The 26348-nt window shown below is 55.1% G+C and overlaps 1 protein-coding gene across 1 annotated transcript; it reads left to right on the plus strand.

Moving 5' to 3' along the window:
* Positions 1–26348, plus strand: CHRDL2 (chordin like 2). Its single transcript, XM_086743235.1, has 11 exons — positions 1–82; positions 7778–7890; positions 8326–8419; positions 9232–9374; positions 13577–13670; positions 14340–14395; positions 15760–15928; positions 16838–17032; positions 19784–19966; positions 24489–24581; positions 26256–26348. The coding sequence occupies exons 1-11, from the start codon at positions 1–3 to the stop codon at positions 26333–26335; spliced, it is 1302 nt and encodes a 433-aa protein (XP_086599361.1). The 3' UTR covers positions 26336–26348.

Consider the following 26348-nt stretch of genomic DNA (forward strand, 5'->3'; position numbering starts at 1 on the left):
ATGCTTCCCGTGACGGGTCCCCTCGCCTTCCTCCTCCGGTGCCTGCTGCTCCTCTTCGCCTCCGAAAGCCGAGCCCGGGCTCGTAAGTCCCCCACCGCCACCCCGCTTTCGGTCCCCTCCCGGCTGCGCTGGGTGCCTCTGTGCCTCAGTTTCCCCATCGATGGGGTTCCCAAGAAGTTGTGAGGGGGAATGGGATGGGGTGGGATGGGATGGGATATCCCAGGCCATGCAGCAAGCTGGACCCCCCCATCCCACACTCTTGGGGACACGGCTGTGTCCCTCTCCACCCACCGCTGTCCCCAGCTGCTTTGTGGGGACGTACAGCGCTGAGCACGCTGCTGCATGCCGGTGAGGGGGCTGTGGGGTTTCGTGGGCTGGCAGGGACGCATTGAAGGTCTGGGACCCCCCCATCTCATTGGCTAGAAATCACGCGGGGCAGGGGGTGAATTACAGCCCTTCCCTGCGCGGATCCCACCCCACCTGGGTGCATCTCCCCTCTGAGGGTGGATGGGGACATGGGCAGTTTGGGGAAACGACCCCCTCAAACCAAAGTTGGGGGCTTTTCTCCGTGTCTGTCTCCATGTCCATCTCCATGTCCATCTCCACATCCATCTCCCCATCCATCCCTTGTCCATCTCCATGTCCGTTGTTCTCTCCTTGCTCCTTCTCCCAGCTGGCCAACTGGGGCAGACAGGATTTGGGATGAGGAAAGGAGGTTCAGTGCTTCCTTGGACAAAAAGGCTTGAAGGACTTGGTCGAGGCTTTTTGGCATCTTGGAGGGTGCTGGAGGTGTTAATGGGGACCAGGAGGTGACTTTGGCTTGGGCAAGGCACTGGGATCCCACCAGTGGGTGGTGGGCACCCCTACAACATCTCAAAGCCACTCGAGCACTGACCAAACCAGAGCAGGACCCGTTGTGTCCCTACGTTTGTTCTCCCCTTTAATCTCCCAAAATCCCGGCGGAGTCTGTCGGTGGCTGCGTTAGGGTGATTTACGACTTGCCCGCTGCCAGCCGCGCGTGAGAGGCACTCGGCAGATAATCGTCCTCCTGGAACGCCGACCCGAAATGTGAGCGCTGGGTGTGCTGGGGTGGGGGAAAGGCAGGCGGGTGGATGGGGCTGTGGAGCCCTGGAGAGCAAAATCCGGGTGAGTTTGGCTCCTTTCCCTTCCCTGGGCTCCCCGAAGACGCTGAGCTCGGACCACAGCGTCTGTTTTTTTGGATGTGGAGGACAGGACTCCCTGCCTCTGCCAGGGCCGCGTTGACCGTGGTACCCAGCTGAGGAAGAGGATGGAGACATCTCCAGAAGGTGAAACGGCTGCTGGGCGAGGTGTTTGCTCTTTGGAGGTGCCCGCTGATGGTGGCAGAGCCCCTAAATTGGGCGTAAACCAGGATGAATGGGGTTTGTCTGCTTTGGGAGGAAGCGCTGAGGTCTGGTTTTAGGGTTTAAGATGGTGATAAGGGCTGAGGACTGTGGGACGGGGCAGGATTGGAGCAGGGAGGTCCGGGATCGTCCCCCTGCTCCGCATCCCTTCGGCTCTGCCGTGGGGCACATCCCACGGTGCGAGGGGCTTGGCCGGGGCTCCAGGTGCCGCGTGGTCGAGGGCAGAGGAGGTCTCGGTGCCAAGGTCCTCATCAAATCGTGGGCTTTTCTCCACCATCCACCTCTGCAGCTCGCTGCCTCACGTTTTTTTTTTTTTTTTCTCGCGGCCGAGCGCTCGGGGAGAACGAAGACGGGAATAAATTAGTTATGAGCAGGCTCATCAGCCAAGAGACCTACAGTGTCGTGGCTAAAAATAGGTGAGAAGCAGAAACGCTTGGGCCCGAAGGCAAGTCAGAAAAGAAGAATTTGCCCGCAGAAACAGGCTATTTTAGGGGATTTACACTCTCAGCTGAAAAAATATCAGAGGCGCAGGTTACTGGGCCGAATGTGCTCGCAGCCCGTCTGCTGTGAGTAATTCGGCGGCAAGAGTTGAGCGCGATGATGTTTTTTGGCTGCAGGCGTTTAAACACCAGCATCTCTGGAGAGCACGGGCCGGCGGTTTTTGCCCAGGAGCTTGGAAGTTGCCATTTCATTTCCTTTTTAACGTGGTTTCCTGGAGAAAAGGGCATTTGCAGGATCCGCCTGCCCTACGAGTTTGAATCCGGCATGATGAGGGATGGAGCGGTCCGGGACGGGAAGGATGGGGATGGAAAGCGAATCCTGGCCACGTAAGGGAGAGGCGAGGGCTGCACACCCCGCTTTAGACAACGGAGCATCCCCTTGGGAAGGCGAGGAGGGAAACGGGGCCGCGTCCGCTGCTTACAGAGCCCGCGGGGATGCTCCGGCTCCGGGATTTTGCTTGGGAAGCTCAGCAATGCTTCGTGAGGCTGCGTTTGCAAAGCTGCCGAGTTTTCCAAGCTCCCAAAGTCCCGAGAAGAAATTCCCAGCCCGGGAGTGAGCAAGGCGAACGCGTGGGAAGCGAGCTGGATGTCAGCGAAGCCGTTAGGATGCCGCATGTCAAGGGCCCAGCGTGTTTTACCCGGTCTCTTCGCAGCTAAGTTGCGTTTTAAGCCCTTCATAAATACAAGGCTGTCATGGGAGCGCCTGGACTTTCTGTACCAGACGGCGCTTTTTACGCTTTATTTATGATCGCTCTTAAAACTCGCAAACCGGGTTGCATAAACACACCCCCCGCGCGCCCGGCGCGGCGCTGGCTGGCAGGTGCGTGGCCTCCGAAAAAGCTGTCGGGGCCGGGAGCCCGGCTGGGACGTGCTCTCTTGACGGGCGATCTCCCGGGGACGCGGAGATGGTGGAAACCCCTGAACCACAGGGTGAAACGGGGAAGAAACGGGGTGAGACCTGTGGGATGTTTCGGTAGCATCCTTCCCGGAGCTGGTTTGGTACCTGGAGTGAAAGTCCCTGCTAGGGAAACCGAGGCACGGGGCTGGCGGTGGCTTTCTGCGGTGGGTGAGCAAATTAGGAGAGATCGTTACCCTCATTTTCCATGCGTTGGGGTCTTGCAGGTGCGTTAGCCCCTCTCTAGGTCAAGGCTTTACCTTCACACGGTGATCCTGCGTGTGCAGAGACCCAGCTGGGCGTGCGAGTGGGAGTCATTCCCTGGGCTGATGGAGCGGTGATGTAAAAGCAGCTTTGAACCTCCCGTGACCCATCAAGACCCTCTGCTCGGGTGTGGGAAACCCCAGCGTGGGAGTGGGGGATGTAGGGGCAGGGTCTTGCACACGCGTGTGGCTTGACTTCGTTGAGTATCGGTCTCCCTGTGTCCAGAGGGAGGTGAAGTGAGCCTGGCCGAGGCTGAGCCCAAGAAGGACTTGGCAGCAGGACACGGTATTTCAGTAGCCGTCACGGGTGTGAGTTTAATAGCTCGCTGTGGTTCCTGCTGACAGGCTCGGGATCGGTGCAGGAGACCATCTGTCCTGTTTTGGCCCCTGGTTCAGCCATAGTCAAAGTGCCCAGGCAGTGGGACAAGTCACACCACCGTGGGAAGCCCATGGGCACGTCCTCATCCACTGCAAACGTGGAGGGGTGCAAGGAACTGGCTCAAACGGGCTGTGTCAGCAGGTGGGAGAACTTCAAGGGACAGGTCTCATGGATGTGTGAGGGGACTTCTTTGTGTGTGAGGCCAGGAGATGTCCAAAGGTGGTCTCACCAACACTGGCCGGTTTGATGGTTCAACAAGGAGGCCGTGGGATCTCGCCCATCTCCCCTTGGGTCTCTCACTGGATCTAGAGCAGATTGTGAAGACGTAGGATGGCATCTTGTTGATGGCTGGTGCATGAAGCCATTGAAATACATCCCAAAAGAGCCATCGGGGCTGTTCTCATGGAGTGAGAGAGATGTCAGCGGCCACCAAAGGCAGTGCAGGAGGGATTTCTCCATGCCATTCAGGTTGTCACCCTGGACTGACATCTCTAGACGATCTCATGAAGATGCTGCTCCAGAGGCTTCATAGGGTGTCCCAGAGCCTCTGTGATAGCCTCTTCTGGGGTTTAATTCTCCTGGTAGCTGGAAAGCTTCCCGCAATACCAGTCCTAAATCTTCCAGGCTTTGCCCTCAAGCATTGACCGGGGATATCCAGGCTTTTGCTGCGGGTGGGCTTCCCAGCATGGTGTTGGCTGGTGCCAACTTGGGCTTTGCCAAATGTCTGGGGACAGCGGGGCCAGGGCGGTCCCAGCATGTGGGTATGGACATGAGCTGGACCACGCCACTGGCCCAAGTCCCTGACCTGAGGTATTCAATGATTTGGATGTAACCAGGTGGCCTTCACCCAAGAAAACACCCAAGATGTCGCCAGGAGAGCCCACCGAGGTGGGTGAGGCAGAGCAGCTCCCATGTGGAGGAGTCGCTCTCCACAGCATCTCCCACCCTCTTTCTGGTCATGAGGCCGCAGGACTTGCTTCTGGGTGGCAGAGGAATCATTTCCATGGTCTTGCAGTTGTTTTTTTCTTGTTCATACAACCCATAATGGTCCACTGAAGAGCAGGGTCTTGTATCGGGGGCTCCTTGTATTTGAGATGAAACTGGTTAGGTGGGACCTGTTCTTGGAGGTGTTTGCAATGGGGAGCTCACCCCTTTCCAGCTCTGCTCCTGCTTCCAGGTTCCACAGGGCCACCTCCAAGCGTGGAGCCTCTGGCTTGTGATCAGCAAGCTCTGGTTGTATCTCCAAGGTGGTGTGGACCAGGCTGGCCCACAGCTGTCGTCTTCTGCCCAGGGATCACGTGGTCCTTGGGCAGGAAAACAAGGTGAGGACTTCATATGGATTTTTGGTTCTGCAGCCTTGAAAACCCTGCAGCTCAGGAGCCCTCTCTGGAAAAGGAGAAGTAAAACAACGTGACTTTTGTGAGCGTGCTGTTGCCGAAGACGCAATAAATAAGAAGACTCAATGGCATGGGAGCAATTTAGTGCCACAAATGGCTTTTCACTCCAAGTGAGTTGGGAAGATATCCAGAGTTTGACCTCTGAAAATGAAATTATTAGCCTGGCATGGGAAAAAATGATCCAGAGCCTCCAGCTTTTAAGCCCTCTCCTTCCATCCATCCCCAGCTTGCTTTTAACCCAACGCGCCGGCGCCTCTTGCCAAATATGCGGCATAGTGCTACTGAGATGCGGACAAGTGTCTGCTGCTGCCCGGCGCTGCCAGTCAGCTTTAATTTTACCAGCGGGCCCTCTGCAGACATGAATCAGGCTGCTTTCGAGGGCTGGACCCAAACCAGGGTTCCACTTGTGATTAAATGTTTGGACGAAGCAGCCAACTGGCATGGGAGCCTGCAAGCTGAGCGGGCCCGCGTCACGTGAAGGCAACTTGATTTCTTCACCCTCAGCGTAATTCATGAAGATGCTGCAAGCAGGGAAAAATGAAGTCATTTTCTCACCCTTTTGCAAAATGATGATTGTTTTTTTTGGTTTTGTGGAATTTTTTTTTCCCTTTCTCACGGGTTTCTGCCATTTCCAGCCACATGCTCCCGGTTCTTGCGTGGTTTGCTGTAAGCTCGTGTCGTGCGTGGCCAGGAATGTGGGTTTGCTGACTTGTCGAGAGGTTTGGAGCAAGCGATGGGGACGATGTAAAGATCTGAGTAGGGAAAAGGAAGGAAAATGCCTCTGCCTGTCCCTCGCCAAATCGTTGCAAATCTCCAACTCTCTAGACGCAACGCTGGCCCCACACCACAGTGCTTGGGCCAGGTGGTCTGGGCAGCTGGTGGCCACCTCCTTTGAAGGTACAGCTTGGAGAATCATGTGCTTGAAGCCATTGACTCAACGAGGAGCTCAAGGCTGCTGGCAGACCTGCGTGGCTGGAGTTGGAAGGGACTCATGAGGATCATCATAGACCCATAGGGCTGACCTTCCTGATGGCCAAAGGGACCACCTGTGGTAGAGCATCACTTGGCTTCATCCTGAGGATGGTCAGAAGCTGGAGGAGGGATGGCAACCCACCATGGCATATTCACATGAATTTTGCCTGGTTGGTGGGAGAAACACATTAAGCAGGTGGCGTCTTCAGCTTTGGCAAGGTGGAACAACACCGACCAGGCTCTCTAGACTGTGGCTTTGCCCCAGGTGACAGAGCACAGTATGGGATGGCTTTTAGCATCGTTGGGGTGGTCAATGCCACCGATCTCATTTTGGGGACCCTCTGCTATTTGTTGAGGAGTCCTTCCAGCAGCGTAGCTGGCTCAGCACCTGCCGGCTTGCCCGACTTCATGCGGCGGGCGGCGGGAGCTGGGCACCATGCCTTGGAAAACAGCCCTCTCCAATCTCCTCGCGTCCCCAGAGTGCTGCGAGGTTTTAAAAGACCCATAAATGCTTCAGGGAGAGTAAAACTTCGCCGCCGCCTTCAAACAACGTAATCACCCAAACTACCTCAAATCCCCGCGATGACGTAACCTTTTAAATCACCTTCAGTTCTTAGCGGGGCTGCGAGCGCTGAAACCACTAATAACGCACGCGGGCAGGCATGTGCTTGTCCATGAAAGAGTTTAAGCCCCGGCATGTCCCTCCGGCTGGTTGGCGTTTGAGGAGGTGCCATGGGAGAGCGGGAGCAGCTGCCAGGCTGTGGTGGGAGTTACGGGGTCCAGGTTCCTGCAGGTCTGACTGGGGTGGGAGCTCGGTCCTGTAGGACCAGGCGATGCTTTTTGATGTCAACATTGAGGATGACTGAACTGGGCTTTCTGGCCAAAGTTCTGTGGGTTCTGCTGGTGATGATGGCTACGGTTTGTCCCACAGGTCCTGCTGCAGGCTGGCCATGTCCAGCCAAAGGGTTGGTGTGTCACCAAGGGCTTGGAGAGGGAGGGGGTTGATAGGGACCTGCTGAAATCCGAGGAGAGGGAGGTCTCCAAAGAGGATCTCCTTCACCAGTCTTGCTGAGCACCATCTCATCCCTCTCCCAGTGTGGCAGCAAGGTTAAACCCGTGCTGGTGTAGGCACGTTGGGATCATTTCTGGGACAGAGACCTCCAGTTCAGGAGCTTGGCTGGAAACTGGCTCTTCTCAGGATGTAGGAGGAGCAAAATACATGGTTTTGTGCTTTTGGGGGCAAAAAGTGGACGAGGTGGACTTGCTGTCCCTGTGGACAGCCCCATAAATGAAGAGCATGACCCACTCCAGCCAGACCAGTGCTGTGTTGAATCCAGTAAAGCCAAGGGGCTGAGCCTGGTGGGGTGGGGCAAGCCGGCACGGTCCTGCTCCTTAGGGCTGATGCTCGGCTGCCCGTGTGCAGAGGAAATGAGCTGAAGCTCTTAGAAGGAGCAAAAGGTTTTCCTTCAAAATGTGTTTCTACCCCAGAAATAACTTTTTTCTTCTTCTTCTTTTTGTGAGTGACAGTGAAAATGTCTCATAAATTCAGGCTGTCCTATCCCCCTTCCCCCCTATCCCCTATCACAGCCCTTCTGGGGAAAATTCAGTCCCATGGAATTACCCTGAAATCACCTGTCTATCTTCAAACGAGTGTTTCTACTGACGTATTTTAGAGAGATGACTTGAATTTCCGCCTCAAAACCACGTTCTGTTCTGTTCCTCGCCTGCAACGGGAGTCCAGCTTGCGCAGAGCAGTTGCCATTTGGTCAGTTGGGTCCCAGGCTAAAAAAAAAAAATTGTGGCCAAAAAAAAGGGTTTTGGGGAATGTGTTCAGTCTGGGGATTGGTCCCTGGGATGTGGCCGTCAGCTGCTCGTGGGGGACAGCGTGAAGGCACCGAGCTGTCCTTGCTCTGCTCATTGTGGATGGAGGAGAGGTTCTCCCAAGGACCATCCCTTTTTCTCATGTAGCTTCTCTTGGTTGACTTTCAGGGCCGGACATGTTCTGCGACTTCAACGGCAAGAAGTACAGCCCCGGAGAGAGCTGGCACCCCTACCTGGAGCCGCAGGGGCTGATGTACTGCATCCGCTGCAGCTGCTCCGAGGCATGTCCCCCAGGCAGTGCCGCGGGAGGTGGTGGGGATGCTGCTGCGTTGGGGCGTTGCAGCTCTTAAGTAGATTGGTTCTGGTGTCTAATTTGACCAGAGAAGCCCTTTCCAGTCCCGTAGGGACGTTGGATTGAGCTCTTTCCTTTTGCAAAGCCCCACATCCTCTTGGGAATGTTGAGTTGACCTTGTGAGGGAGCTATCTCAGTAGCGTTGGTGGGCTGTGGGTGGAGGTGACTCGTGGCTGCTGTGGGACCATGAATGATCTTTGATGACGAGAGATGGGACCATGAGCTGGCTGGCAATGGGATGCGAGCCGAGGATAGAGGCATCCTTGGCCAGGTATCACGATAATGGGGCCATCATTCAACATCTTCCTCCTCGTGCAGGGGTGAACATGTCTGACCGAACCGTCTTTCTCTCTGTCTCTCCCAGAATGCCAACATCAGGTGCTACCGGATCCAGTGCCCGGCTCTGCAGTGCGCCAGCCCCGTCACGGACCCCCAGCAGTGCTGCCCGCGGTGTCTGGGTAGGTGGACATCCCACGGGGAGGGGGTGACAGGGTGGCCATTGTCCTGCAGGGCGTACCTCAACTGCTGTCACTTGAATGCTTATGTCTGGGGCAGTGTGGCCGTGCTGGATCCGGCCCTGCTCGTGGGATCGTGGTGGCAACGACAGCTCAGCTGGAGTTGCTCTTTCCCTCCCAAAATGTCACTTTGAGGGACAGCGGCTTTCTACCAGACCACTTTCTCCAGCTCCCCAAGAGCCCTGTAGGGACAAACCGTCAGTTCACAGTTCAGGGACAAACCAGAAGCCAGCTTTAGTCAGATAATTGCAAAATGTGTTGGATACAGGAAAAAAAATTGATTATTTTCAATAAAATTTTTGAATTTTCCCTTCCCCTGGATGTGATGACCTTCAGCATCAGCTGGGGTCAGATCAAAAGGGCTTTTCCCATGGGTAATTAGCTAAAAATTAAAAATATGGGTTTTTTCCTAATTTTTTTCCAAGTTTATTTTTCTAATTTCCCAAATCGCCGGTGGTTTTTGACTAGCTTTGCCACCACTCTGGCACGGCAGGGGACGAGACCCTGGGAGGTCTTCCAGGTTTTACCTCTGTGATGAGCTCAGCGTGGTCAGGACAACCCCATTCTCCAAAAGCTTTTGGGCACCTGAATCCCCCCTGTGTCATGCAACACCCTGGCCACTTCTTCACGATAACGGTGGCGTGTAGAGGGCTTCTCCTCCTCTTGGGTCGGGTTGATGGGGAATACGCCGAGCACTTGAGCTACAGGGGTAGGGGCTGGCTCTCACCCTGCTGCTCTTTCATCCTCATTTCCAGAGCCGCATTCCCCTTCTGGCCTGCGGGCACCCGTCAAGTCCTGCCAGTACAACGGGACGACCTACCAGCAAGGCGAGATGTTCACCACCAGCGAGCTCTTTCCCAGCCGTCAGCCGAACCAGTGTGTGCAGTGCAGCTGCTCCGTAAGCTACCTGGGAGGCAGGGAGGGCTCGGGGTCTGCTCCTGCACCCCAACAATGTCCCACCGGGTTACAAACCTCATGAGGACCATTGGGTGGTGCCAGCCCATGGTGGGATGGTTTATCAACAGGATCAGGGCTGGAGATTGAGCTTTCTCTGAAATGGTGCTGGGTCCTCACTGCCCGGTGACTAAGGACCACTGCAGAGCTGGGTGCTTCCCCCTCCACCCAGTTGCGTTGTCTGGCCTCGACCGAGCAGGGTGTGCTGCGAATGTCTGCTAGACTCTAGGGCAGGAGCACAAAGGACTTGCCTGCATCTCCTCCCTGGTGGGAACAGCACAAAACCAGCTGCTCCAACGGTGAGTTATTCACTGGAGATCCCATGGGCCAATTCTGGGTGGACCCCGCTGAGGATCCTTGGGATGGGGTGCTGGGGCTGTCCCCGCAGCATCCAGCTATCCTGCCTGCCCCACTGAGGCATCGTACGGCAGAGGGGACAACCGGGAGCCTTTCCCTGTACGTGCTTGGTGCGAAACAGGTGTGGTTTGTAGCTGGAGGACCTGGAGGAGCTCAGCATGCCTGCAAGGCAACATTGGTGCCAGCTCTTGGGCTTCAGAAAATCTTGGTGCGTCGAGCCCCGTGTTGTGCTGGTGCGACCCAGCTGAGCTCCAGAAATGATTTGGTGGCTCCCAACCGCTGCTGGGTGGTGCCTGGGTCTCATGGTGCCGCCTGCCCTGCGTGGCTGGAGCTCACCCCTGATGCATCCAGGAGATGATGTCAGAGAGATGGGGGCGTTTGCAGCCATCAGGGATGCCGATGGGCAGGTGCCTGGTGATCTGCTCCCCCCTTGCTTGGATTTAAGTGGAAGCTGAACTCAGCGATGGGATTCCTTGAGCACCCAGGTGGCTGGGCTGCAGCAGGAGCTGATCTCCTCCAGAAGCTCTGGCAATGTGTTTGTCAGCCCTCCGGGCCATCCTGTGCAGAGCCGTGCTCTGGAGATACGTGTGAGTTTTCCAGGATGCCTACAAAAAAACATTTGCAGGAAGCATCTGCTGTTCCCACCAAGTTGCAGTGACCTTTGCAGGACCATTGGCTGCCCATCTTCCTTGATGCTCCTGGTTGCCCTACCTGAGGGCTGCCACGGCGACCAGGATGCTGTGTGGTCCTCAGCGCGCATCCCCATGGTGGATTGCTCATCCATCACCCATCTGCCAGCACCGACGTTCCTCCTCCCTGAGCCTCCAGCAATGCCCTGAGTCAGAGCTTGGCTCCACTCTACCCAACCCTCTCCCGCAGGCTGGGATCCTGCAAAAACCCTTCAAAACCCGAGCCCCGACGCTTTGCTCAAGGAAGCGTGAGGCAGCCCGGCCAGCCGTGATGGGGAAGGTGTGTAGAGCACAGGACCACGCGTGCCAGGAGCTGAGTGTCGGGAGATAAATGGAGCAGCTCCTCCTCCTCCTGAGGGAGTGAGGAAGGGGGATCGAAAGCGCTGACGCTGGACTTGGACGCTGTGGGGAACTGCTCGCGGCGGCTACAGCCTCTGCCGTAAAGAAGAAGGTTGCAGACGTGGCTTTCACTGCCCAGCACAGAGTCCTTGGGTGGGAGCAGGCTCCACCGGTCCGTGATTTGCTTGCAGCAAATAATTTGACTATGCTGGGCCAGGAAAGAAAAAGGGGTGAGGAAGCCCAAGCCCCTTCCCTCTCTTATGCCAACAGCATGGACATGGTGGTTACCATCAGCTGAGATCATCGGTCTAGAGAGGGGATTCTGCCCCTCTGCTCCGCTCTGGGGAGACCCCCCTGCAGCGCTGCGTCCAGCTCTGGAGCCCCCAACAGCAGAAGGACGTGGGGCTGCTGGAGAGGGTCCAGAGGAGGCCACGCAGATGCTGAGAGGGCTGGAGCAGCTCTGCCTTGAGGCCAGGCTGAGAGAGCTGGGGCTGTTCAGCCTGGAGAAGAGGAGGCTCCGGGGAGAGCTGAGAGCGGCTCCCAGTGCCCAAAGGGGGCTGCAGGAAAGGTGGGGAGAGACTCTTCAGCAGGGCCTGCTGGGACAGGGCGAGGGGTCATGGTTTCAGAATAGAGGGAGGCAGATTCAGATTGGATATTAGGAAGAAATTTTTTATGCTGAGGGTGGTGGAGCACTGTCCCAGGTTGCCCAGAGAGGCGGTGGATGCCCCATCCCTGGAAACATTCCAGGCCAGGTTGGCCGGGGCTCTGAGCAACCTGATGTGGTTGGAGATGTCCCTGCTCCTGGCAGGGGGGTTGGGCTGGGTGGGCTTGGAAGGTCCCTTCCCACCCAAACCCTTCTGTGATTCCATGATTCTATGATGCTTGACAGTAAAGTATCTGTGATACCAGAATGGCTGGGTTGAGCCCTTGGTGCTCACGCACACCTCGGAGCTACACGGCTTGGAGCTCGGTGGTAAGAGGAATACCTTAGATGTAGAAATTACACAGCTTCTGAGGCCGATTCCTCTCTGATGGAGCCTGACTGGATGCCAGCCCACCCAGCTGGGGACAAACGCCAGGAAGGGACCCTCAGACCCAACTGTAGGTGCCCACCTGGCCCTGCTTTCCCACTCCGTCTGCCACCGTCCCCAGGAGCCCGTGGACCCTCGTGTCCCTCTCGGACGCGCTGGCTCTCGCTCAGGCTCTTGTTTATTCGGCAGTGTAGCGCCTTGGATACGAGGAGGAAAATAAAAGGGTGGCTGCGGAGCCTTGCAGCGACGGGGTCTGGCCGGGCTGTGTCTGGTGTTGTCAGCTGCTAGAACAGCTGCGTGAACAGCTGGTCTAAACCTCTTTGAAAACTGCCCCGAGACCGGAGCCTCCGGGATAAGTCCTGCTTTTTATGACATTTGCTCTTCCCTGCCTGAGGCAGATCTTCGCCGTGAGCTGCCGCTCAGAAGGAGAAAGAAAGAAGAGGCTGCGTGGCCAAACCCCACTCCCTGGAGTTCTGAACCCTGCGCAGGTCCCTCAAGTGGAGAGCAGGGTTTGGTTTGCAGTGACCTCCACCAGATCCTCTCGTTTACCAGATTTTCCTCCTCCTCCTCACATCCCCTGCACAGCATCTTGGCTTCCTGATGGCAGAAGAAGTGGCTGTGATTTGGTTTTTTTTGAGGAAATCCTTGGTTGACTTCTTGGTTTCGGTTGAGTGAGAACTTGGGGATGCCCCAAAGGGAACTGCTGCGTGGAGAAGAGGACCTTGCTGTTGAGGTCTGGCTGCTGGGCTGCTGAACATCCTCTGCTACCCTTCTGCAAAGCAGCAAAAGCTTATCCCTGCAGCAAATGGTGCAAATCCGAGGGCTGAAGTGGGACTGGGGTGCACTGAGGTCAAGATTGGCCTTGGCCTGTGGTTTTCAGCCTGAACCACTACAGCAATGATGTTTCCCAAGCTAACCACCAAACCAGTGGAAGGAGGTCTACACCTCAATGTCCATCCACAGCTCTCGACCCGGTGTCTTTGTGTCCTTTGGCTCTGGTGTTACCGAACGACCCAACACAGAGGGAGGGCAGACCTGCGGCATAGACCTGGGTCCAGGTTCAGCATCACGCTTCTCCTTTCCACCTCTCTTCTCCAGATCCTTGTTCTGGGAGATGTCAGAGAAAAGGTTCTAGTGCCACTTCAAACTGGTGGGCATTAGGCAAAGTTTGCAGCTGTGTGGTGGCTCTTTCAGATCTGGTAGGACCAATGATGCCTGAGAGCAAGGGACTGCCTCCCCCTTTTTGGGGAAGGCCGCTCGGCTCGTGAACACGTGGACTGCCAATTGGTGGACCAGCCGTGCTAGGAGAGGACACCACCCACCATGCCGTACCCTGCAGGAGTGCGGCGGGGCAGATTTTCAGCTTTCAGCAGTTGCTAGACGATTGGTGACATCTGAGGGTGGACTGTTGGGGGGTTGTGATTTATGCTAGACCTGCAATTTGAAGTGGCACCCCAACATGGGTGACAACTGGCCCAGGTTGCCCAGAGAGACAGTGGATGCTCCATCACTGGAAACATTCCAGGCCAGGTTGGCCGGGGCTCTGAGCAACCTGATGTGGCTGGAGATGTCCCTGCTCCTGGCAGGGGGGTTGGGCTGGGTGGGCTTTGAAGGTCCCTTCCACCCAAACCGTTCTGTGATTCTGTGATTCTATGATTCTGTGACATACGCCCCTGTCCAAACCTTGATAATGCTGACGTTGCTTTTTTTTTTTTGCTTCTCTCTCCTAGGAAGGCCAGATTTACTGCGGCTTGGTGACCTGCCCAGAGCTGTTGTGCTCCTCACCCCTAACCGTGCCCGATTCCTGCTGCCAGGTCTGCAAAGGTAATGGAGGAGCCCAGGAGCCGCTCCTGAGCCAGCGGTGGGAGACGTAGCCATTGCCACCAGCTGGCAGGAGCCACTTCGAGCTGCTTTAGCAGGACTTTGCAAGCCTGTGCTGTGAATCAGGCCACTTGCTAGGTCTTGGTTGCACAAGAAAATTAAAAAATGAGGGCTCAGATTTTTTTCTTGCGTGCTTTGATGAAGTCACGGCATAAAATGACTCTTTAATACAAGAAGTATTCATGAAGCTGGAAGGCCGTGGTGGTCTCCCAGCCATGGCCACATAATGACCTCCTCCAGGTTCCTCCTCCAAACTCTCCGTAATTTATGCTCCTCTTTCGTAGTTTTATTTGTTGAGATAAGTCTTTGGGTTTCTTTTTAATGCCAGATCATCCCCCTTACCTCATACTCTACCTCTTGGGTGTCTTCATGCCACCTAACTTCAGAAGCCACAAGGCCACGTCTTTCTTGGAGCTGAGCTGTTGTTGATAGTCAGTGGGGATAACGGGATTTTGGGGTACGGCTCCCAGTTGCTTTGGGTGATGTGAATTCCATATTCAAAGCTTCTCTCTCTCCAGACCTCACCCTAAAGAGAGCTGCTTTCAGCCAAAGAAAGAGCAAACCCTCGTCCAGCCCTGCAGCGTTTCACAGGACAATGCTTTTTCCTTGCAGATGGCTCATATGAGAAGTCCACGGAAGAGGAGCCGCTGCAGTTAAACAGAGGTGTTGTACGTGACGTTTGCATTTTAAAACTCAGATTATTGCTTCTAGCACAGCCCCATCAAACGGCTTGAAGCTGGCCATTTGCCCTTGGCCGTAGTCTTCTACGAAGAAACGACCCAGAGCAGATCTAGGAGGGCGGTCAGTTCCTTGGGCAGCAGAACCATGGTTTACAAACCATCTGGTTTGCAGGTGAATCATGTCTTGGAGATGACTTTAGGTGAGGGCTATCAGCATAGGCTCAGACCTCAGACCACCAGGGAAAGACTCCTGTCCTCTGCTTCTGAAGCATCTCTGATGTCTTTGGAAGAGCAAAAGACTTGTGGGAACTGGAAATCTTGAGCGCTTCTCCTCCTTGTTGGCCAACTTGAGTGAAGTTGGCCAATAGGTTAAAACAGCTGAGGAACATGGAGAGAGCAGACTCAGAGGTGACCGACAGCCAGATGTGACCCTTACCCATAGAGTCAGGTGGCCTAAATCTCTCTCTGGGGGCTTTTGCTTCATGAGGTGGTGTCTCCTCTCCACCCTGGGCTCAGAGGTGTCCTGCCTCCCATTTGTAACTCCCACAGAGGTGTCAGCGCTGGAGCTGGCCACCGGCGTACTCTCCCCAGGCTATTTGTATCGGCAGCCCCAGCAAGGAAAAAGTGACTCCTTGGCCGCCGAGGGTTGATTCACGGTGACATTTCAGAGCTGGGCGGCTCACGCCAGGTCTGTGGGATTAGGTCACTTACAGCTCCTGGCCCTGCCCTTTTCCATACTGCTGGGTGAAACGCCAGCGTCACACCTCCGCCACCTATAAAACCTCCAAAATAGACACAAGGGGACCCTTTGTGCTGCGTGTCCCGGCAGTTTGCTCTTGGAAGACCGGGATGTTCCTGGGATTTTGGTCCTGCTGGCTGGCAGCCCCACACCAACCCTCCTGGTGCCTGCCAGGTGGGAGGGCAGGATACGGCCCATCCTTACCTCTCTGATCCTCTTCGGGTGGCACGGAAGCCAGTCCCCGGTTCCCCAGCAGGTATCTAGAAAAGACGAGCCCATTTATCTGCCTCCGTCACTGATGTAGGACCTCATGTGCTTCTCCGAGGGCATTGGGTTGAGTGCGGGAAGAGAAGGGTGCTGCCCCGATGAAGGTGACCCACATGCAGCATAGGGTGGACACCAGTGTGGGGCATTGACACAAAACTTCTCAGCACCCTTTAGGCGGTGGCAGGCACCAAGATGGCTTCTGGGTCATTGCTCCTCCCTATGGTCTCTGGACCTTGCACTCCTGATGGAAGATGTGCAGGACACTGCATGGCTTTTTCCAGCGTGCTTTGGAATGAGAACAACCCAGCTGCCTGGGTCTGAGCCCCCTTTGTCTCTCTGCTCACAGAGGCACTCGCAGGACCAGTGCTCAGGGGAAGCGATGGGCAGGAAGCCACCCGGAGCCACTGTGTCCAGTGTTCTCAGTTCTTCCCTGGAGTTCATTCCCAGGAGCTTCAAACCCAAGGGAGGAGGTGGCACCACCGTGAAGATCGTCTTGAAAGAGAAACACAAGAAAGGTAAGGGATGGAGGGGCCAGGCAGTCTGTGTGTGGCCTAAGGTGACTTCTCCAGGACTTTGACTTCTCCAGGTAATGTTTTGGCAGCAGGTTTCCACCACCACGTCCTACTTCCCACTCCTCCACAGCCACTCTGTGGTGGCCCACAGCCCCTTTGCTGCATAAATCTACAACTTTCCAAGACGGGCTGGAAGAAGGTTGATTCTTGGGCTGTTTTGGAGATCTGGGACCTGGGAAGAGAGGTGCTCAGCTGGAAGACTTTACGTGGTCCTTCCAGGATGGTGCTGCAGAGGGACAGGATGTTCCTCCTTGCACTTACTCACCACATGCTGGATCTGTCCCAGTGCTGTGGTCTGCCTCCTGGAGAAGACAGTAGGAAAGTGAGATGAGGAGTCAAACCCATGGAGCCAAAGGGGAAAAGACAGGTCCCTTCTCTTCTTGGGGGCTCTTCCACCACTGTGTCTCCAGAAGGGCTCTTTCCAGTCCTTGGAGATGAAGCCCTGGAGGGAATTTTGGGACCTCCAAAAATTTTCATGGAGGAGTCAGCAGGTGGCACTCTTCACTGTGCTTCATGCCTGTGGCAGCCTCGGAGAGACCCTGGGCTTGCAGAGGCTTGGCGGCAGGTGAGGTCCTGCCCACACTTACGCTTGACCTCACCAGGGTGGTTGACCCCAGCAGCCTCCATCTCCTGGAGCCTGGTCCCCCTGCCCCATGGCACCTCCTTGGGTGGGGTGGCTGCAATACCCCAGTGTCTACTGCTGCCAGATGTGCTGCCAGAGGACCATGCTCCTCAAGACAACAGGGCCACCCGTTTCTGAGGTAGTGAAATGTGTTGAGCTCCACCAAGCCTTGAGCGTACAAAGAGAGGTGATTTCTTTCCACCAGCGACTCTTCTCTCTCTTTCCTCCAGCTTGTGTTTACAACGGGAAGACCTACTCCCACGGGGAAGTGTGGCACCCCGTCTTCCGGCTCTACGGCCTCCTGCCCTGCATCCTCTGCACTTGCAGGGACGGCGTCCAGGACTGCCAGAAGATCACGTGCCCCAAGGAGTATCCGTGTGACTATCCAGAGAGAGTAGATGGGAAATGCTGTAAAATATGTCCAGGTCGGTGAGATCCCACCCGTTCCTGCAGCTGCCTTCCCGTTCCTTCCTTTAGCCTTGATTTAAAGCCCCAGGCAGACAGGTGTCCACATAGCTGGTGACTTGAGTTCGCACCAGGTGAGGTCAGCAGGGCAAGCATTGAGGTAAGGGTTGGCCTGTCTTGGAGGGCAGCAGGACTGACCCAAGGTGAGGAAGCCGCACTGATCCCAAAAGGTTGCATCTGTTGGGTGGGTGTAGTCTGGAGAAAGACGCTCAGGGAGGGACGTGCTAAGAGTCTTCAGATGGATAGAAGATGCTTGCTGGGGAGAGGGCACGGTCTGTTCTCCACACCTCCAGCTGGGAGAAGAAGTCATAGAGTTAAATGGTGGTGGCTGAAATGTAGGTTTGAAATTAGGAGGACACTTTCTAGGTGTGGAGTTATCTGTGGCACTTATGGTTTGGTTTGGACTTGAGTTGAGGTCCCCGTCCCTGGAAGGAGAGGGTTAGGAACACAACTATTGAGGTGAGCCAGTAGAACTGGGCTGGTACTGAGGCTGGGACATGGTGGAGAGGGCCTCTTTTTTTTTTTTTCATATTCAATGAGTTTTGGGTGTCTCAGTTGCTTCTTGGTCTTTGGATAGCTGTTGGAAAGCTGTTTACCTTAAACCAGAGACCTGGCAAAGATGTAGCAGGGCATGAGATCTTCTCCTGTTCCCACTGGAGAATGTTTTCTAGGTTTCACCTCTCTGTACTGCCGTTCAGCAGTAGATGTTTAGATGATGGACCACCCACTGCTTCCCTGAGGAGACTAAAGATACCTGAGTCCCTTTGAGCCTGACTGCAGATGCAGCAGTTCCTGGGTGAGCTCCTCTGATGTGCATCTTCACGGTGGCTTCACGGAGGGGTCTCACCAGGGAGAACAAGCAAGGGGCATTGCCACATTTAAGGATGGGGGCAAACAGGCCACAGAATAACTTCAGCTGGGGTTTTCAAGGTTTTCCAGCCTCTGAACAGGGAGGTTCTGGGATGGCCTCCCCAGGGGAATGAAGAGCAGAAGCTCAGCTTGCTTTAATAAGCTTTCTGATAGGTTTATGAGCAGGATTTATGACGTGGTGCCTGGTGGGAATGGGATGCGATGACTGAGCAGAGCTCTTTCAGTCTTGCGTTCCCGTAATAGCGGGTCTTTCTGGTTTAAAATCTACAACTTTCTCTGCTGGCATCTCCTGTCTGCTGTTCAGTCTTCGTTTATTTCCAGTTAGACACCCCGACCCAGCCAGTATTATTTTCTTCTTGCTTTCCAGTACTCGCAGATCGCAATCACACACACATACACGTTGCTCGGCCGAGTTGTCCTTCGCTTCACGGCACGGAGGTTTTGCCCATCTTCTCCCGGGCGGTTTCCGTGACTGTCCTCCTTCTCCTCCTTTGTGCCCAGCGGCTTGGAGAGAAACGCTGGGTGATTTCTCTTTCCAAACGGGATCCCCATTGAAGGGGAGTTGCTGCCATGCGTTGGTTGGATGGGGAGATGATAATGGTTGCGGGGGGCAGAGCTGTTGGCCAGGACCCCTGAGTCCCTGCTCCTCCTCCCCAACGCCGTTGGCCATCGAGGGGCTCCAGCGTCAAGCTCTGAGGTTGTTAAACACCCGTTGTACGTGCGAGAACGTGCGGTTCCTCCCCTGTCGTGGAGGTGGGGCTGCGAAGAGCAGCCCCGGAGCGAGTGAAGCTTCACGGTCTGGGATGGAGGTTCCCCTCCACCCCGACCTCTGCGGTGGCAGGGATGAGGGGCTGTAGCCTTCCCCCTTCGCCTCACGCAGAGCCTGCTTGTCTCCCCCTTGCTGAAAAAACCTGGCTTTGCACCCCTTTAAATTGGGAATCCCACCCCCTCTCTGAGAAGAGGAGCTCAGGACCACCCCAGAAAGCACAGGGGAGAGCAGAATCAGGCCTAAAATAACTGTCCTACTAAAATAAACCCCGCGTGTCTATTTATAGCCACACTTTCTTTCGAGTAGTGTAAAAAGCTTCAGCATCCAAAATGACTGGGAGAACAAGGCTAAATTCAGCGGAGCCGGGCTCCTCCGCGTTCCAAGGACCACAACCAAAGGCAATAAATCTCCTTCCAAAACCACGGAGGATTCTTAATTACTCCAGATACATTAAAAAAAAATTAAAAATTAGCAGCTTTCCTTTACCAAGGTTGCCAAAAAAGTCACGTGGGGTCCCGCCGGCGCCCCTGGTGTGGGTGTCCCTGCCGTCGCCCCCCGCGTGTGGGGAGGGGGCTGAGGCCGGGGCTGAGCCCACCCACGGGGCTGAGCCGGGCGTGCTGCCCGGGCAGCCCGAGCCACGGCGCTGGCTCCCGCGCTGCGGGCTCGTCCCTTCGCCTCGCTGGTGTTGCTCCTCCGGGAGCGGAGATGGCGAGCGGGGAATCCAGCCTGGGCTTTGCGGCGGCGGTGGCACCGCGGTCCCCGCAGCCGGTGTGGGGAATCCAGGTGGAGAAAATCCCGCTTCCCCATCCCTGCTGGCAGAGAGGTTGCCAGACTCAAGGGAAATGGAAAATGCAGGGATGGGCAGGTCCACAGATCCCTTAGCAGTATCTCCCTTTGCTGCTGACCTCGGTGCTTGGGGACCTTGGGAGCCATGGTCCCGTTCAGAGGCGCGGCTGTGCCACGTGGCCTCAAACCCAATGAGATGCCTTTCCCTCAGCTTGGGTGCTGAGATGACCTCCTCCAAGCTCCCTCCTGCTCCCATTTAATGACCTCTGTCCTTGTTTTTGCCCAGAAACCAGAGTCAAACCCACTGATGAAATAGTCACCACCCGGTGTGGCAAGAACCCCAACCGCGTCCTGGTCTACATGTTCGTGCCGTCGAGCTCGGAGACCTCCAAGGAGATCCTCAGGACCATCGCGATCGAGAAGGAGCCTGCTGAAGAGGTGGAAATCTACAACTGGAAGCTGATTAAAGGTGAGTCCCGTCATGAAACCAGCCAGCAACGGAGGAGGTGTGTGTGGAAACCTGGTGCTTTCCAGGCTTTGTTCCATTTTTCAGGCTTTTCTAGTGGTGCTCCAGACCTTGTGTGGTGAGTCAAAACCTGCTGACAGTAGGCTGGCCCCCTTTCACACTCTTCTGCTGCAGTTGCATGCAGACCAGGAGCTGGAAACCACTTTTGACCCCAGTCTGCCCTGCCACAAGCTGCAATACCATCCGGAGGCGCAGCACGTGGGCAAACAAGGCAAGGGCCATGGAGGTGTTCCTCCAAACCTGCCTGCTTCCGTGCCAGACGCACATGGAAGACAAAACCCAAAATTGTTTTGGTCATTCCAATATTTTCACTTTTGCTCTTTTTTTCCTGCCCCCCCGGTCCATCCATCGCTGCAGAGCTGTGCACGCAGCGGGGATGAATTGCTCCCAGCCCACTTTTTGGGCAGGTGGATTTGGTTGATTCTGTTGGTGTGTCCTCCAGAGGTCAAAGAACAGCAAATACACCATCGGATGGCACCAATCTCTTGCTCTGTCCCCTCCATACCTTTGCAACACTCTTATGGATCAGAGGAGCCTATCTCTACTGGGGACACTTGGTCCAGTAGATGTTTGTGTGGTGTTTCTCATGGGCCTGGGAGAGCATGCAGTGCCCCAACCTTGAGTTTCCATTGGACATGCTCTACCCCTTGCAGAAACTTGTGCCTTGAGCATTTGAGGTTGGTTGCACCCTACCTATGGATACGATGACCCTCAGCCCATGTGGCTGGTGTCTTCTGGGCACGTTCAGGCAGATATTCTGGTCTCTTGGGTACCTTTGTGTCTCACCTCACTCCTTAAATAGACCTCCACCCTCCTGGGGCTGGCTCTTCCCGGCTGCCGAGGGTGGACACACGTTGACAGTAGCTGAAGGAATTAACTCCAGAGATGAAGCCCTGGCTGCCACCATGTTTCCATCCTCCCCCCACCATCCTCCGTCCTCCACGGTGCCCCTCTCCCTGTCCTCCCCCCTGCCTCAGCAAGGCCTCCTTCACAATGGCACCTTGTAGCTGGAGGACAGCTCTGAGCCTCCACTGTCTGGGCCCCACCGTTTCCTCTCCTCGCTCCTTGGCAGAGGTTGCCACCTAAACCTTCTTGCCACCTTCTGAGGCCAAAAGCTTCGCGTCTGCACGGAGCTCCCGAGCCCTGCCAGCCAAGGACAGGGGAGGCCCTTGTCCCCGAGGCCAACACAGCTCTTTTGCTTGGCAGAGCGAAGTGTTACTATTGGGAAAGAGCATGAGCTCAGTCACATATGGATTCCACCTCTCCATGGTCCATCACTCTACCAACAGAGCAGCGTGTGTGGAGAAGAGAGGCTGCGAGTCGCGCCTGGAGCCTGTCCATCTGCCTTTGTATGGGCTCAGGATGCCGATGTGGCCTCATCTATTTCTGTGCTGGGATGGTTTCCTCCACGAGGCAGGAGTTGGGAGGAGAAACTGGTGCCAACACCCAGCCGAAAGCTTTAACCAGCTTGCTCGTGGTGCAAGACCAGCCCCCCGATGAGCTGCAGTGGGGGCTTCCCCGTGTTTTTAGGGGTCTGAGCACCTCAGAAGTTTTGAAATGTGACTTTCTGGTGGTTTAGATCATGAGGAGTGAGGACAACAAGGGATCAGAGAGGGATCAGCATGGTTTGGAGGCTCTGCTGTTGACTCCTGCCTTTCACCCTGCCTTGCTGGAGGCCTGGGCTATATTTGGAGGTGTGGTCCCCCCATGGACCTCTTTCCCACATTTACCCTGCCAGAGTGTTGATTAGACACTGACCAAAATATTCCTTTCCATCCTGAAAACCTGCAGCTCTGGGACGTGCAGCAATCCCCAGTGTTTCACCACAGGGGTCTGGACCATCCGTCCCCACGCTCTTCCAGCATGTGCTTGAAGATCTCCTGCCAGGGAGACTCTACGGCCCATGTAATCTCTTCCAGAGCCACCAACCCCTTCCTAAGGGAAGACATTTCCCAATGTGTGGCCTCTCTGCAGCTCAAGGCCTTCTCTTCCTCTCCACTGCAGGTGTGAAGAGCAGACTCCTTTCCTCTGAAGATGCCATCAGCTGCTGCCTCTGTCCTCTCTCACTCAGTTTAAGCAGTTGAGGTTTTTTTTTTCAGTCTTTCCTTGATGTTAGAGATGTCTGGTCCTTTGGTCCATCCCATAGCTCTGCTCTGCACTCTTCTCTCTGTATCCTTCTTGATATGAGCCCAAAACAAAGTGCAGGGCTCTGGTCAAGGGTTGTGTCCTGCTAGGATGGACCTCCTACACCCATGCTCCCATCTCTATCCACCCAGGCTTTGTTTTGCAGATGATTTAGCAAGTCCTGAGACCAGTTTCTTGAATTAGACTCATTTCACTCCCCACCCCAGGGTGAAGTACCACGTTTAACGGGTCATGTTGGTTCCCCACGTAGCCAGCAGAGAGAAGCAGTGAAGATATGTCCCATCCGTCCATTTCAGGATGGACAGAATGGTTCTGTGGAAGAGCTTATTTCTCAAAAATTAGGAAAGATGAATTACTCCCTTGGAGATGGGGCTAGTCCTTAATTTGTTCCTTGTGCTCTACTAGGCTCTGCTTGGTCTTTGGTCCTGAGGCAGTGCCTAAAGCATAGAATCACAGAAGGGTTTGGGTGGGAAGGGACCTCCAAAGCCCACCCAGTCCAACCCCCCTGCCAGGAGCAGGGACATCTCCAACCACATCAGGTTGCTCAGAGCCCCGGCCAACCTGGCCTGGAATGTTTCCAGGGATGGGGCATCCACCGCCTCTCTGGGCAACCTGGGACAATATCCCACCACCCTCAATGTGAAAAAATATTATTCCTTCCTTATCTCTAGTCTGAGTCTCCCCTTTTTCAGTTTAAAACCGTCACCCCTCGTCCTATCACTACAGGCCCTGCTGAAAAGCCTGTCCCCCTCTTAACAAGCCCCCCTTAAAGCACCGAGAAGGGTGGTAAGTGCCCAACAGCCCCACCACCTCCCTCCATCCCACCCTAAACTTTGCAAAGAACGATCCCGTCTGTCGGACAGCATCTGCTTGCCGGGAAATGCCGTCACCTTTTCCCAGCTCTGTCCCGTATCGCCCCTTCGGCGAACGGCAGACGCAGCGGGCTATTCTTATCTACGCCGCCCCGCGCTCTCCGCGCGCGTGCCGGAGCATCGTCCGCATTCCTCCGCTGCTCCCCGGCTCCTGGCATCTGTCAGAAACAACCGTCCGGGGGGGCAAAGGTCTCAGCCAGCTCTCCGCAGGCTCTTGGGTGAACGTTATCTAGGTCGGTTGATTAAAAGATGTTTATCTCTTGCGGCTCTTGTTTAAAAGCTCCTCATGGTTACTGATGTACTGGAAAGTGCTTCGTCAGCCGCGGGGACTGTAAGCGCACCCTCCTGCTCCTTTCTAAGTATAGACCAGAAGGATTTATTGAACACTTGTGCCTTTCTTGCGTCATTAACAGTTTTATTATCTCCATCCCGTGCCTTCTTTTGTTACTGGTAGGGCTTCTTTTCCTAACCCACTTAACGGACTTATTAATAGTCCGAATAGCCACATATTTCTCCGGATGTCTTTGACTTCCTGTATTAACTTTCCACAGTCCGTAACATCTCGTTTATACGGACGGCTGGCCGGTTCCCATTCGTCACGTACTCTTTTTTTTTATGCGTAATTGCTGCTGGGAATCGGGGAAAATCTCTTAACCAAATAAGGGGGACCGTGTCGGCTCTCCCATCGGCCAGCAGCGAGAGGACGGACACGTGGAGAAGGATGTGCCAGGCATACCTGCCCGGTTTGTCACGCTCCGTGGGCAAGCGTGAATATCGTAACCCCTAATCCCGCAGAAAGGTCGCTTCCGTTGTGGAGCACAGGTTCTGGTTTTCTTGGGTCAAATGTCTGAGTCAGGCAGCTCCATTAACGGGACGGTGCTGGCACGGACGGAAATATCAATCTCTGCTGAGGTCATTTGTGGGTTTTTTTTCTTCTGTCCTGGAGGCAGAGAAATGGAAAACTTTGGTCCCTGGCTGCTTCCAGGAAAGGAAAGCATCCAAGGATGGAGGAACCTCTATGGCTGGAGAAGATCGGTGGTCAAGAGTGAGCAGAGAGGATGGGGATCCCAGGATCCTGTTGGTCTCACATTTGTTTCTCTTATGGTTTTGGGGGAGATCAGACCTCCTCCAGTGCGAGATGCTCTTCAGAGCAACAACATCTCATCGCTTCCACCTGCTACATGGTCGTGTCCCCGTTGGATTCTGATTTAACAAGCAGTTATTGTTTTCAAATGACGTTTGTCCTAGTCCTTGGCGAACCCAGATTCACTCCCAAACTCCCACCGGGCTTCGGCAGGAGGTCCTGCACCGAACTAGGACCTTGGGGCATCCAGTGCAACCTGTGTCCCCTTTTGCATCCCAGGAGGGGACGTAGGGGTGTGCATCCAAACCCATCCGAGCCTTAAATTGAGCGCAGCAGAGCCTGACATCTCTGTTTCCCTCGGCAGGGATATTTCATCTGATACAGACCAAGAAGATCAGCAAGCAAGAGTTCAAGCAAGAAGCACAGAACTTCAGGCTGATCACCAGGACGAACGAAGGTAGGGAGAGAAAAATCCCATCTCCCCGCTCCTCCGGCGGGCTCTGCCCCAAACCGCCCCGTGGTTTCGCTGCGTAAATTCCGGGGAGCGAGCCGTAGGGAGAAGGCTTGTGCAAACAGAGCCGGGTCGGGGCTGACCTGCCTTCACACGCAACGCTCCTGGTTAGCAGTCGCGTTTTCACTGAACGGTGTCGGAAAGGGCAGCCAGCTTTCTAAAAGTGGATGCACGCTTGTGAAATCCAAAGACTTTGTCTCTCCAAAGCCCGTAAAACGGTTTGATTTTTATATCTGATCCATCTGGCGTTACGGGGGAAAAAGAAAAAAAAAAACGATGCAAGGGATTTGAAACAAAATAAACTCTTGAAATATTTAAAAAAAAAACCCCAAAACATTCTTAATGTTCTTGGATGTGCGTAAATGTTACAAAAAGCAGGAATGCCAGCGCACATGCCAAGAGTGCCTGCGCGGAGCGAAAGCGCCGTGCTATTTCCCACTGGCTGCCTCTTCGCCCGGGCTGGGTTGGAGTTTAACGGGTTGGGTTCGGATCAGAGCCATTCCCGTATTGTCCAGCACCCGCGGGTCATGGGGTCAACCGGGAACGGCTCTGCCGCCCCGTGCGGACCAGCACACCCAGTGCCCCGGGGAGGACGGAGGTTTATTTTCATTTATTTTCCACTCAAGACAACATCTCTTGACCAAATCCCGGGGAATTTTCAAGTCCCAGGTTGGGCTCCATGCCCGGATGGGGTCTCTGCCACGTGCCCCTGCTTCTTGCCTCAGTTTCCCCTGAGAAATAACCCTGTTGTGAAACCACCCCTCTGCCCTTGCTGCAAGTTCTAGGAAAGCATTGGCCGGTGATTTCTTCACAACAGGAGATTAATTCAGCTAGAAAATGTGCTCCCCCCCTGGGGATGACGACATTAGGGCTGCATAATCCTCGCTGGGATTACGGGGGAAGCGACTGCCGAGAGGGGAAAAAACACCTCCAGCCACCTGCCGCGCGTACGGGGATGCTGGCGGTTCTGGGGGGAAAGAAGAGGGATCGGGACACTTTGTGCTCATTTTTGGGGTGTTGCCCAGCTCCCCCGGCGCGTTTGCTTCACGGGGAGCCTGCAGCTCACCGGTGAGGCGGTGGGGGGACGCGGGGGGGGTGCGTTTCTTCTCCTTCCGCAGCAGGACCTTCCCCGACAGTAGGTGATGGCATGAAGAGGCAAGGCTGGGGCGGCAGCAGAAAAACGAGTGTAAATGTGGGGGTTTTGGGCAAGCCGCCCCCAAAAAATGGGGGTGATGGAAGGGAGGAGAGAGGCATCCCTGCCCACAGCCCGAGAAACATGAATTTACATTATCCTTAGGATTTTCTTCTTTGGACTTGATGGTCTTGGAGGTCTTTCTCAACCTTAATGCTTCTGTGAATTTTGGCTTTCGAATGACGAGTCAGAGGACCGTTTTATTTGGCCCTAGACTTTGCCACCTTGCAAATAAAATGGGATTTGGGGTCAAAAGGGGCCATAGATAGCTCCTGCACGCAATTAACAGCGCAATCAATGCCGCGGCCGGCGTTGCGGGTAGATCTCTCTCCCCACCAGCGTGGTCCTTGTGGGTCCTCCACTGCGGAGGGTGTTACCGGGATAAATTCTGTTCTCCTGCTCCAAGGACTCTGTCTCTGCTCATCCAGGTCACTGGAACATCTTCCGAGCCCAGACGTCGGAGCTGAGGATGACAGAGAGCCCAGAGGAAGAGACAAAGAACTTGTAAAGCAAAAATAAAA

This window comes from Chlamydotis macqueenii, chromosome 1, assembly GCF_036417535.1.
Source record: "Chlamydotis macqueenii isolate bChlMac1 chromosome 1, bChlMac1.mat, whole genome shotgun sequence".
Classification (NCBI taxonomy): Eukaryota; Metazoa; Chordata; class Aves; order Otidiformes; family Otididae; genus Chlamydotis; species Chlamydotis macqueenii.